General features: G+C 40.3%; 1 protein-coding gene across 1 annotated transcript in view; it reads left to right on the top strand.

Moving 5' to 3' along the window:
* The first annotated feature begins 11,717 nt into the window (after window positions 1–11,717).
* Window positions 11,718–14,539, top strand: part of LOC117539281 (activin receptor type-2A-like) — a 43,565-nt gene continuing 40,743 nt past the window's right edge. Inside the window, 3 exon segments of the mRNA XM_034205326.1 lie at window positions 11,718–12,355; window positions 12,358–12,395; window positions 12,572–12,651. Coding sequence (XP_034061217.1) covers window positions 12,284–12,355; window positions 12,358–12,395; window positions 12,572–12,651 — 190 coding nt within the window. The 5' untranslated portion in view covers window positions 11,718–12,283.

Genomic DNA, 14,539 nt, shown 5'->3' with positions numbered 1-14,539 from the left:
ATTGCATTTCCAATGACAGCATGGGTCGCCTTTTTCAAACGCCTTGTTTAGGTTTCTCGTGATTAATGATCTGTTGCATTCGTGAGAAGAATGATCGTATTGGGTAGGGTTGGAATATTTCTTTTTCAAACCATGATCATTTCCATGCTGAGCTTTTGCACACAAACGTATTCTTTTTACCAATAGACAAACTAATGCATGAAAGAAAACAAACTTTCAGTGGTGAGAACATGTTGTTCTTTCAGATTAAAGCCCTCAGAGGCTGCAGATTGACATTTTGTTAAGCAGCTACGGTTTTGCTAACACTTTACTCCTTTTGTACATTACTAAAGTGTTTTTCAGGATTGACACCAACGCTTTTTTGAAACCTTTTCAAACATGCAGAACTGGATATGCACAGTGGTCACAGCAGATCATAAAACACTAGGTGTTTTTTTATTTAGAGTGACAAGTTTGAGATAGCAATCTCTTACCCAACCGCAACAACATGCATCAGATACTCAGAGGAAATGCATGAATCAGTGCGGGAAGCCACACTCTGATAACTAAGAATCTGCTGGTATCCAAAACAACCTGATAGGCAGGTTCCTTACTGGAAACAGAACCTCACAATATGAATCATCATTATCTCATTTGTTAAGAGTAGGAAACAAATCAATAAACAACCAAACTTTTGCTTTCTCTGTCCCCTTTAAAGGTTGCCTGAATCTTTTTAGCCTGATAGTGTGTGTGCCGTCTCAGGAAATGCCGGGACAGCTGGGAGATCCCGGGGAGATAAGTGGCGCCAAAGGCACCGCTGATGTCACCGTCTCTGGACCCAGAGCCGCCCCCCCTCCCCCCTTCACCTCCTGCACTCTGACACGAAAATGCCATGGAGGAGTTTGATTCCAAAACAAAGTAAAGCTGCTCCTTCAAGCTCAAAACAATCCGTATTAAATTCAATCCAATCCAACATTAGATATAAGCACATTTAAAAAAAACTAATGTAAACACACGAGACAATAAAACTATACTTATGTTGTACTGTTGGATAAGCCTGCAACTTGATTTTTATTATCAACAACTTGCTGCAGCTATTGTTCAAATGACAAATAGTCCTACTTTGCAGTGCTAAATGTGTGAGTTTAACATTAGAATAAGCTTTTTATGCACGTGCACAATTTTTTGTGACCTCAAGAAGCTTGAAAGCTACTGTAATATCCAACCTACACATAAATAAACAACATTTGCATGTACACAAGGGATAGTAGGGCATAACTGCATATAAACACATATCATTAATGCATGGCAGAAATCAGAACTTGGACTGGTAGAGACTGTTTGATGCAACAACATGAATTTGATGTTATTCTCTCATATTTCACAAATGATTTGACCATGTTTGTATTCGAAACATAGTCCAAGCAAGTTCTTAGTAACAATTGTTTGCAGGGAAACATCTATATTTCTGCGTGTTGCTGAAAATAGTTCAGTCAGTTGAACTCAAAAACATACACAGTTCAGTGTGGAGTGGATTTTTTTTAAAGATCTACCACTAAGGTTGGCTTTGTAAATGTTACTTTATACTAGTACAGGTGATGCTTATGTGTATACCATGGTGTGTATACAGAGGCCACATTATTGCCTGTGTTCAACTCCCACATGGGGCCCCAGTGCATTATGGGAGTGGGGGGTGGCAGAGCGCAGCCATCTGCTGCATGATAACAGCAACATTTTATCTCGGGAGAGAAAGAGTGAGGCACACAACAGCAAAAAGGGAGAAAGTGAGCAAAGAATAAAGACAGTTCATATGAAGAAAAATCATAACTACAAAAAATAAAAAAAGTTGCCTTAGATTTGACAGAGAGACAAAGAGAGACAGAGGAAGGCCTTGGCAGAGCCTTTACAGCTGCTGAGTGCTGTCACATTGCTCAGAAAGGCCAGCACTATTATCTATGACCACACACACACACACACACACACACACACACACACACACACACACACACACACACACACACACACACACACACACACACACACACACACACACACACACACACACACACTGCAGGGATTAAGGCAGCGACGACACTTGAATAGACCTCGCAGCGCTTGATTGGACACAAACAGGAGGGAGTCATTTATCTCCAAGTCGTGTAAACATGTGTTCAGCGAGTTCCTCCTGACAAGTGGAAGAGAAGTCCAGGCTGACGAGCGACTGTGTGCAAAACCACACACACAGTATTTTCACACATGTACACAGCGAAGACACTAATGTGTTGCTGTAAGAGCCTTCTGTGATATGTTTGCCTTCAACAAGAAATACATTAAGATGCCATGGTGCTCTGAACAATCAGTTTAACTGTGATTATAAAATAAAATCAGTAGTGGACTAATTAACCAGTCAATCGGCAAAAACATATTGTTTGTCGGTTAAGAATGTATTTTTGCAAAGTTGACAGATGATGCTGTTTTTAGCCCTATTGTGTCAGAATAATAAGAAATGTTGTGATGGGGTTTACTTTTGACTTCATCAGCTTTAAATGAGAATTAAGTTCCGTCTTTTATGCAAAAACAATAGAATATGCTGTTTTAAGCCTCTCAAATATGTATAATATGCACATACATATAATATTAGAGTGACTATCATCACCGTGAACTCTGAGGAACTAAAACTGACCTTTTTTTTCCAATGTTGACCAGGGGGGGTATACTACGAAGCAGGATTTTCGCTTAGCCGGCTAACTTCAGGGAAAACTCGGGGTTTCCGGTCCTACGAAGCTGGTTCTCTTTTTAGCAGGCTAGATCTCCATGGTAACTTATGCGGAGCGGCTAACCTGCCCCGGAGCAGGTTAGGTTGCAGGTTCCAGGATAAGTCACCATGGAGATCTAGCCCGCTAAAAAGTGAATCAGCTTCGTAGTACCGGAAATCCCAGAAGTTATCTTGCTAAACGAAAATCCTGCTTCGTAGTATGTATACCCCCCATGTTAGGTTGCAGGCTAAGAGCTCAACTCAGTGAAAGCACTGCCTGCTGACCAATCAGAGCTCAGTGTGCGGAGTTTAAAGCGATCAAGTCATATTACAGGAGAATGGAAATACAGAAAGAAAGTTTGGGGCTCTCTGCTGGAACTGCTACCCCCGCGACCCGACCACGGATAAGCGGGAGAAGATGGATGGATGGATGGAAATACAGAAAAGCTGCCGTTGCAGGAAAGACGGCCGGCAAAAATCACCGACTGTGTGAACGTGAACATTAATAGAATATCACCTCCCATCTTCAGAGCGATCTGACTATTATAACATTAGCGTTAAGAAAGCTTACTTAAATATCTGCCACAACATAAGTAACCGGATCAGAGTAACATTAAGTAGCCTACAGTCCGCGGCATATCACTTCATAATATATCATTTTCCTTATCTGAGTCAGCTGAGCCGTATCTGGCCGTGCAACACTCACAGTGTCACATAGCCTACTGTATGCAGAAGTATTATTTTAAGCAACACATTAAGTTGACGAAACACTCGAGACAAATGTAGGCTAATTAAAGTCAGATCCACTCGTGTTTTAGACGGGGCCGTGATATCATAAACCTGTTAATGTACGCATTCAAACACTTTTTTCTTTTACCAGCTGTATTCACCTTGCAGGTGCAGCTATGTGGCTTTTATCCTGGATAAAGTGTTTAAGTCATGGATGTTTAAAGTTTAACTTCTTCATATGTCTAATATTATAGTTGACTTTTAATTCAGGAAGTATACGCTGAGCTGTCAGTATGCTTCTCCATGTTTGTGATTGGTCGAATGCTCCAAATACCACCCCTTTCAAGTGAACGCGCACCTAACTAGATAGGACACGGCTGGCTTGAGCGATCCACTTGATAACCCGCGTCGTAGTACCGTTTAGCGAGAGCGCGTATGTTTTGGATTAGGCCAACCGGCTAACTCAAACATATCCAGGTTAGGTTGAACCAGGGCCCCTGCTCTCCCAGTCTTCAGTGTAAACAACGAGTATTAAACAGTTCTTTAAACTTGTTGACCCAACATGACTCTCTATTTGGGACAGCATCACGTCACAAAAGCCCGTTTTAGAAAACGCTGCTAGGCAGAGAACAGAAATAAGCGAAGAGGGGGTCAGTTGTCCTCGTAATGATTTCATAATTGACCTTCCTTCCTGACCATGTGTGATCTTTTGAACATGAGGAAACATCTCATGGCAGGCACCCTTTTTAACTTGTGCTTCTTGTTACTGCAGTCTTTTATCTTGCAGGTGGCAGGCTTACTGTGCGAGTAATTTCTATTAAAAGAACAATTAGATTTTATTTTTTTATTGCACAAAATGGCTGCCTACTTTATTCCTTTCCTAAAAAAGCTTGGATAAAATATGAAAACATACCAATGAAGCCCATTTTGTATTTTTCCTATTTCATCATTAGATATGTGCACTTAAAATCAGAAGACATGATACGTGTTTTATTTTTCCATTTTCTATCTGATTTTAGAGTAACATGTTTCCCTTTAATCTAAGGTTTTCCTTAAAGTAAGGAGATGCACAGGTGTACCCAATGACATTATTAATGGCTTCTGCAGAAACAGCTGGGGGAGGGTCATCAGTAATATTAGCTGCACCTGTGCTTCACTGCTGTAATATAAGGTGGAATGACTGATGGGGAAATACAAATTAATCTAACACTTTCAACCTGAAGTACAGGAGAAGGGAAAACCTTTAACAGTTTTAGTTGATCAGAAAAATATTAGAACATTACTAGAATTTAAAATCACTTCATAATCGTTTTGTTGCCTCTCAGAAAAACCTGTTATTTTGTAAATACTTTATGACATTCTGGATCTTTTAAAGACAAGCAATGTGCTTATGGTTTCTTAATCATTTTGGCAGGCATTGATTCAGTGTTTAGTCTCTTAAATTCCTAAAATCTGCTTTTAATAATGACCCCCCCCCCCCCTTCAAAGAAGCTCTGGTTTTGGAGATGGACAGCTGCCAGTTTCCTCCCCAAACCTTGGCAACACCTTGTCTATAAATGTTTGAGGGTATTGAGTTACATTCCCCAAATATCCCGCTTTCATTGTGGGATTGCATAAGAGTCACGTCATGCTCGGGGCATGCAGTTTAAAGTCGGTGTTATTTTCAAACCAGCCTGGTCATGCACATGCGTATTTCTGGGCTACTGCATATTACATTCAGAGCTGTCAGCACCAGAGAGGGAAATAAAGAGGAGAAGAAGACATATTTCAGGAGAGACAGTCCACTGGAGAACTTTTCTTGTACTAAACAGAGCATTTTTACCATTTAATACTGCTATTTTTACTTAATAAGAGTACTATTTCCACCTCCACAAACTTTAAATGCCTCCACATAATTATAATCTTCAAGGAAAATCTGCCTTCAAAGTGTTATTTAATGGATGCGAACTGGAGAAGAAGATGTACAGTATTCACATAACATCTTGGCAAAGGTCAAGATTTGCATATCAATTCCAGGCATTGATTTGTGCGAATAGGACATTGAGCTCTGAACACAAAGAACGAAAAAAACATTTAATGGCGGAGCTCACAATAAATGTGTCCTTCGTGGAGTTTATACCATTCAATGTGCTTTTCTTCACCGTGCGTCATCGTGTGGTTCAAACGGTTCAATACGTTCATCAATGATAGAAAATAGTCCCTCCATTACCGCAGTTTTTTTGTTGTTGGTTCGAGCACAGAAGGTTGCACGCTCTTTTTTTTCCAACGCCTACTTGTCTACAGCGAGATGCATTCATAGAAGCAGTGCCATGGCTTTCTTGGTCCTCTTTTGTAACTGATTCTCTTTTTCTCTCAGATCGAACCCGTTGATCCCACCTTTCCGTGCTCAGGCAGTTCCTCTCACTCCACAGCATGATGTTTGGAGGCTCGGCCGCTGACAGCACTTTCATCTCAGGGTGTAAAAACAGTAGCTGCTGCAGATCAGAGCAGGCACGCAGGGGATTAACAGGACAGTGATACCTGCCTCTATGACATAAGCGTCAACTGTCAGCAACCATTGACGATGTAACTGTAGATTGAGCGTTGTCTTTCTTTCCTACATCCTGACCTTGAAAACATTTTCTCCACATGGGAAGTAGTGCAGTACAAATACTTTGTTATTGTAACTTAAGTACAAAAATACCTGTACTTTCTACTTCTTCCATTTTCTAAACAGGCTGGTTCCTTTAGTTTGAATGTGTGTTTGGTGGCGTGATCATTATTATTTAGAGTCATTGCGTGCCTATTGATTTGAACACGATCCGTGTATCCATCATTTCCTGGTCTTCTCTAAAGAAGAGGGACCAATGAAAACGTTGTCATGTTGCCGTTGTTCAGCATGGAAACATTCATTAGCTAACAATGACATTATTGTTCTATTAATATAAAGGGAGGTCAGGTAAAACAGCTGGTAGTTATGGGTACTTTTTACTTAACTACATTTCAACGCCCATACTTCTTTACTTTTACTTGAGTAAAGAAGTTTAGTTTAGTTATTTTTAAACACGAGTATCTGCACTTGAATAAAGGATGTGTGTACTTTTGCCCTCTCTGTCCTCATGTGCTGCGTTGGACAGCTCCAGGAATGAAGGCTCATTTTTAACTCGCTAATGCCTCCTCTTCTGCGGTTTGCTATGAGTTCGTGCGAGGATATGGCACGCAGCTGGGTGCCAGATGAGAACGGTAATTAGGCTGGTATCCACCGGGCTTTGGTTACAGGTGCAGAGCTGCCTGCAGGGATGAACAAAGCTGTCAATGGAAAAGATCATTCATGCTGAAACAACAGAAAGGAGGGGAGGGAGAGGTTGGTTGGCTCCTGCTACAGAGAGCCAGAGCCAAGACAAGATAAATCGCTCTGAGTGGCATCGCGACAAGCCCAAAGCAGGCGTATAAATCATTTTCCGGGGCGCTTTAAGAGCAAAAAGAGAGGCTTTGATTTCAGCTGGAGAGCCGACACCGGCCTCGCTGCCAGGCCCATGAACTACCTGCTCATTCCATTGTTTTTCATCCACAGATTCAAATTAGAGGCTTCCGATGTCATGTTCACTCTCAGTGGAGCAGACATATTATACAGTGATGCTGAACAATCCCAGAAAGGATCGGGAAGCTTATTGGACTAAAGGAAATCACTGCCTCTTTAATTTGACTGTGATTCTATTCATACTGCACATTTCTTGCAAAACAAGTCAGTGGTCTTTTAAGTATCATTAACAACAACTTGTGGTAGTGACATATTTCCGGTGATCATTAAAGTGTGTGTGCTCTACGAACAAAATCATGTACAGACTTCTGTGCAACAGTGTGCTTCCAACTTTGTGCCAACAGCTTGAAAAAAGGCCTTTTCCTGTTTCAACGTGCCTAAGTAGCTCCATAAAGAAACGATCTTAGAAAGTACAATAATTGCCTCGGCATGTAGGGAAATAGAAGTATAAAGTAGCAGGAAATACTGCTCAGCATCAAGGTATGACCACAGGAAGTCACACAAATGAGAATGTATGAGTGTTTATTAACCCTCTGCTCCTGTGATGCAATCAAAGAAAACACTGAGAGTAGATTTCAAAAGGCTTTTTTGTTTTTGTGCACATTTCACCTTTGAAATTACCTTCTGCATAAGCGACAGGACGTGACAGCCCGATGTGAGCTTTGTATGGGAAAATTCATCTCACCATTCATCATTCATACATCTTTAAGTGTCCACTTGTCCTTGGTGTTGTCCTGCAGCTCTCTTCATCACACACACACACACACACATTCACATGTTGCAAACACACACACGCTCTCTACCTTCAACTATTCACCATGCTCGTCGTTTTAGATGTATTTACATCCTTTGTTGCTCTGCGATGCACTTTGCAAGCAACCTGCTTTTTGTTAAAAGCACTTTGTCGATAAATTTGACTTCCCTCGACACTCAATACTGAGTCCATTAAGCTGCAAAGCCACGGGGCTACTCTGTGCACAAGGGCCACTGGTTCCAGTAAGGTATATCTGCTGAGCTCTCATTAGCAAGCATCATCATACGTAATTCTGGCACGTGTAATGCCATTAGAGGGGATTTGGCATCTGATAGTTGAGTAATGGGATTAGCTGTGCGGTAAATCTCCAGGGCCAGAAGTGGAGGTCTTCCCCACTCAAAGGAAGACAGAGAGACGCACAACCCAACCAGCCTTTTCCATGAGCGGAATGCAAGTCATCCCTAAGTCTGAATACTAACTGAGGTTCCGCTTCTTTACATCTTACAAAGCTCACTTAATTAAGGAAGAGAATTTATCATTTCATAAAGAAGTAGCTGACATGTTGCCCAAAGTGTTTATACTTGATCTGATTTAAAGATGTCTTTAAATGGGGATGATGGTGCACATTTTACAACGGTCTCCTCTGGAAGGAAGTTGATCCTTCTCGCTTGAAATCATTCAAACTAAGAATGAAGAACGTTTTTGGGAGGTTACAGAAGTAGCCAGATACAGAACACATAGTCGGTATATGGTGAGGGTTTTCAAACATATTCTTCTGACTGAGTATACTGGCCCCTTTTATGCCCACAGTCTAAGAACTAGTGCATGTACGGACTTAAGTTTTAAAGCCACAAATCCTTAATACTGTAGTATTAATCTTCCTTTTGTGTTTTTAAGCCCCTCTTTTGTTCCTCCTAGCTCATTTCCCCCCACACGTACACATATGTATTGCCATAAAATGAACTAACAGAGACATATGCATGGGTTTATTCATTACCTTATTCCACGTTACAGAACGTCATTTACATTGGACAGTTACAGTATGTACATTGGCTTTTAATTGGTTTTTAAGTTGCAACAATTTCCTTTGATACAAACTGTACAGAAATGTGAAATAGATGTTTTTATTCCACCACATATGGAGAGGTTTCTTGCATATATATATATATATATATATATATATGTTGAATAAAGATTTTACTTATGCTTGGGTTCAATTGCACTTAACTTAGCTTTGTTTCTTCTTTTAAACGCTAGAACTCATTATTTACTTCCACTTTATATTCAAGTGGAAAGCTTTTGAAACCGAATAGCTTCTCATCTCTCTCACAATCAGCCATTTTAAGTGCTGAATAAGAAATCACTTCAACATCAGGAAACTCTCCTTCTATGTATATGTGTACCTGCATCACTGCAGCTGTATGACGACAGTCCAACACTGCGTGGAGACTCAACAAGGCTCAGGAAGAGAGAAGCGTGTGTGCTTAGCTATCAGTGTGCCGTGCTATAAGATGTAAGCTCCTGTTATTTAGGTTGCATGACAGTGTACACACGCTGCTAAACAAATTAAGGTGGACAGATTAACAGAGAGAGGGCAATGTACTTTCTCTAAGTATTAAAAAAGCTTAAAATATTGTGCAGTTCACTTTATTTATCCACAAGTACTCCTTTATCCTGCAGGCATTTCAATATATATATAATTATAAGTTATAATAATAAATAATGAGATGCAATTTTTAACTCACTGTCATATGATTATAGGCAATGGTGTTACACTTTCAAAAATTATGTTTAAGTTTAATAAAAAAGACATTTTAATTCAGACGTAATTTTGCTTATTGTGATATATACAGTAATCTTAATTTGTATCGATTTCAACTCCATGCAAGGTTTAATTCTGCAGATTTCCTATTTATTCCCGAAAGATAATAGCTTACAGTAAACCAATTTCTGATGATATGTTTTAGGTCTCCTTGATTTATAATATCTGTCAAGGAAGATGTGTTAAAATAGATGCATGACACAGATTTTTAAATGAAAATTGATAGATACAATTATCTTAAAATCCTCATTCATGACTACAATCCTGCTACTTTTGCTTTTTCAAATCCTGCAGGGTAAGTGAAGAGTGAAGAGTTCGTGCAGGGTTCAACCAGAATTCCTGTTATTGAATTAGTTCATCGCAAGACAAAGGAATGTAACAATGAGATGTAATCTAATCATACCGTGATTGGAGACCATATTGACAATGCCCTTATGTGTAATCAGCTGTGTTTTGGATGCATGTTTTCTCCTTGGTATGATAAACATTTCCCGGACAGAGGCGAGGACTCCTACTCGCCCTTTCCACAAAGAAAGGTCAGTTGTGATGAAGGTTCAAAATCACTGCCAGGGGGAAATCATGTACAGGAAATGAACTCAAGCTCTAACCACTAAGAGCTGCAGGTCCGTGTGTTCTGAAGATGAAACACTTCAATATAGAACAGGTGACTCAGCTTCCAGCTTGGCAGAGAAATCCCTGGAGACCTTTGACCTCCTAATCGTTTAGCAGCGCTTATGGTTGGAGATCTGCTCCAGGCTATTAGAGAGATTAGTGTCACGCAGATTTGGGAATGGGCCAGGCCTATATCTGTACTTCATGGTATTCTCAGCATTTATTACTGAACACCCAACAAATGTTGAAATCTGATACATGATCATATAGTAGCACATACTGTTACAGCGTGAGGCTATTTGTAGGTGCAAATGTATGTGTTGACCTACATAAAGTCTCAGGCTACATATTGTGAGCATGCTGATGAGTAAAAATAGACATTTTGTGATGTAAACCTCATGAAACATCACTATAATTGGCTATGGATGCTGTTTAGGGTCTCCCATAGCTGTTGTTTATGTGTGCTGTATATTGTGGTTGGGAAAATGCATATGCCAATACAACATGATATTATTAACACATACACACACTTTGTAGCCTGCAATAACACTTTACTTGTATGTACAGTGTATGTTATGTTTGTTTTGGGGTATTCCTTATTTTTTGAAAAGATGACCGCCCCTCTTCTTGCAACAGCACACGCCATAGTGCAAAACGAGCCGCCTTCCAGAATAAAAACAATCCATAGCTCCTAAAGCAGATTCATCAAGTAGTTTGAAATGAGTCAAGCTCATACCGGAAATGGAACATTTTCGGCTACAAAATGAAGATAAACAAATGTGTAATAATTGGCAATACTAAATACAAACGGCAACATGTTATGAGTGCAAATTAGAAACAATTGTGTTCTCTCCTGAAACTTCCCACACAGCTAACGGGCAGCTCAGTAAACAGAAGTGCCACAGAGAAAAGGGGGTGTGTATTTCACTCGTCTCGGAAGGCCATTCTCCTGTCTTGCTTGGTGGTGAAATGGTGAATAATCACGTCGTAGAATATCCCACCAGCCTTCCACAACATTAGAGTCAATATATATTTAGCTAGCAACTAGATGCTGAAGTTTGCACTACCAGCTAGCATCTCCGTCCAGACACCATTTTCGCCAGAATCCCTCCGTACGAAGCTCTAGTAGTCTGGGAGTTGGCTTAATATTTAATTTTGAGTCGCTATATCATTTAGTGAAAGACATTTTTTTAATGTTTTAAAATTTGAACTCTCCACTCCATAACTGCACTTGCTAATGTTGTTACTTGCTAACAGCGTTGTTGTACGCTGTTAAAGAAGAAAGAAAATAAATAAAACAATGCACAGTTTGTAATATGCCCTACATCTCATTGATAATGAATCTATATTTGCTTTTAAGGGTAATTTGTGTGCATGCCTTGTTAACATGCTGCTTTTAACAAAACAACTTGGAATCAATCAAGTATATCTAATCTAATTTCACATTGCATTGAGACATTTTACTTTGAAATACTCTACCGGAAGCTTCATACATGAGTTTTGTTGACTTGACATTGGTCAGTGACGCCATCTTGAAATTGTCCCGACCAGAGGAGGCGAGGAGGAGACGGACTTGGGAAAAGCAGCTCGTCCTAAACTCGATAGCTGCATTAGCTACACGGATTAGTGGCAGCTTTAGGGGTTATTGCAAACATATGATAGTGTTTCCACTTGTTCATTCAAGTCATTTCGACGGGAGAAGGTTGTTTGGCCCACTTTGGAGAGGGCTAACACGGTGGAGGGAGCCTCGATTGTTTCCCTGTTGGAGCGGACAGAGCTGCCCCGCCACTATCGGCAGAAACGGAGGTTTACACACGGAATATAACAACAAAATACACGTTTTCAGCCTCCCGTTGCCGCGGTAGGAGAATCTAAATGATTATTTCAACATCGTTTTAAAGCTATGCGATCGAGGGTGTCGAGGAGAAGTTTGATGGGAGAGCGAAGTGCGCTTGATTTCCAATCCGATGGATGTTAGCCCTGCCCGGCTGTGGCTTGGCTCTCTGCTCCGCTGCTGTGAGAATAACACAACAACAACAACAACAACAACAACAACACCACGTCTCTTCATAACAATGCTGCACACACAAGTATATGACAACCCCGGCTTGAATGCCAACAAGACAGCCTCCGTTGCTTGTCTGTAAACCTGGAAATACCTCCAACCATCCCCTCTGCTTCTTCTTCACCCCTCCTCTTCCTCCCTTCTTCTTCTTTTGGACTGGTAAGGCTTGCATTGCCTGGGATTTGTGGATTTAGCCTCGATATTGACATTTTGAAGATGTCCTTTTTGCACAGACAGAGCTCGGTGGAGCAGCAAGATATTTAATTTGACTCTTGAATTTGAGATTGTTGGGCTTTTTTTTAGTTTTTGCTTCTTTTTTAAAATTCTCTTTCTAGTGAGAGGATCAGATTCGGATGGAAAATGGGAGACGCCACCAAACTGGCCTTCGCCGTTTTCCTCTTCTCCTGCTCTTCAGGTGGGTGTGGAGGGGGGGGGGGGGGTAATGCATGGTTTACTGACAGCTGTTGAGAAGTATATTGTTCCCTCTGCAGAGTTGCAATGCTTGTTTTTATCTGTGGAGAATGCAGTGCATAGGGGGAAATCTGCCACTCAGAGTATTATGCATCCTCCATGTGTGTCTGTCTATACATTGTACATGTGTTTAAATATCAGTAGTGAGCCCAAGCTGGGGCATGGGGACCTCAATTGGTCCTTGAGGGGCCTCTCATGGGACATACCAGTACGAATTGGGTTTTAAGCTAAATTCCATTACATAACTACTCTATCCTCTCTGTTATTTTACAAGTTGCAGTATAAACAGATGTGCAATTAATAACATTAGTCAATTCTAACATCAGATGAATAAAGATGTGGAGTGAAAATAAAAAGTGGTTCAAACCTAAGGGGGTGGTCCACAACCTGTATGATAAAAAATAACAGTGGCAACTTTGCATTCATAGCCACTTAATAAGCTTTTTATCTTTGATTTGTTCATAGCTGCTAAAATATATCTGCTCAAAAGGTCATGGACATGTTGGTTGGTAGGTAATCCAGGTGTAGGTGGGTTTAACCTTTTTTTAATTGTTATACAACACACAGTTCAGTTTAAGCCACTTTTATACCATGTGTAATTTTAATCGCCACAGCAGAACCATTTTCACCCTTCATGTTGGAGAACATTCTTTATTTACCCCTTTCCCAGGGGTGGATGCATAATAAATGTCAGTGGGGTCAGTGAGGTGATAATAAGCTGCAAAGGGCTGTTTTTCCTGCACAGCACAGACAAATATGGTATTTTTTCTGTTACTCAATGCCAAAAGATATTAGAAGTAATTATGTTAGAAATACAAGAGGGCAGCAGTTGATTGTCGCAGCCCTGTTCCACCAGAAATAAGACAATCTATCCTCAAGGTGATGTGAATAACCAGGCACTGGTGGGTCGGTTTCACAATACATCAATGTGATGTTTACTTCATTACTTGCTGAAAAGGTGAATAATGGTTTCACTATGCTCCATCTGTTGACTAGGCGATGATTGACAGGAGGCAGATTCTAACGCAACCACAGATTGCATGAGTTGAAAGATGAACAACATTTGACCTGGAGGCAGCATTCTTATTCTTGTGTATAAACAGAAATGAGATTACTGGAAAAGTGCATTATTATTAAAGAGGACCTATCATGCAAAATGCACTTTTTGATGTCTTTTATACATACATATGTGTCCCCAGTGTGTCAGGGACCACAGATATGGTTTTTATATATCTGAGACCCATAATACATGCCTAAAAATAGCATAATAGGAGACCGTTTAACAGATAAGGAAAACATTGTACTGTCTGTTATGTGCTTATGAAACTTAAATCTGTATTTCTGTGCTGCTTGGAAATGATCTATCTTGCTTATAAAATATCCAGTGTGTAAAAGTAGTTCCAATTAAAGGCTTAGAAAGGTAAAATACAAATCTGAAGTCGCAGTGGAGTTGTCCTTTTACAGCGAGCCCAGGGGTGTCTTTGAGGAGAAATTAAAAGGCTTCTCAAATACGGTAATAGTTAGGGTTGGTTGAAGTGTAAGTGCTGTCTTTATTTATTTATTGCACAGTGCAGCAGATGATTATTCCGCTCGCTCATTACTGTCTGAAGTGGGGAAATGAATGGTTCCTACTTGAGGTGGTATAATAATCCTCGATGAAATCCAAGTTGAATTGGAAAAGCTCAAGACGCCACCAAGAAAACCTGCGATAAGGGAAAGGCTCTCAGCCCACAGTGCTTCATTTGACGAGGAGCCAAAATATTCAAGATAACATTGAGATTTAGATTCAAAGACGCCGAAAACCCTGTTTGTCGCTCTTTGGCAACTAATAA

Source organism: Gymnodraco acuticeps, unplaced genomic scaffold, assembly GCF_902827175.1.
Source record: "Gymnodraco acuticeps unplaced genomic scaffold, fGymAcu1.1, whole genome shotgun sequence".
Lineage (NCBI taxonomy): Eukaryota > Metazoa > Chordata > Actinopteri > Perciformes > Bathydraconidae > Gymnodraco > Gymnodraco acuticeps.
The sequence above is the reverse complement of the archived record's forward strand: the minus strand, read 5'-3'. Positions and strand labels throughout refer to the sequence as shown.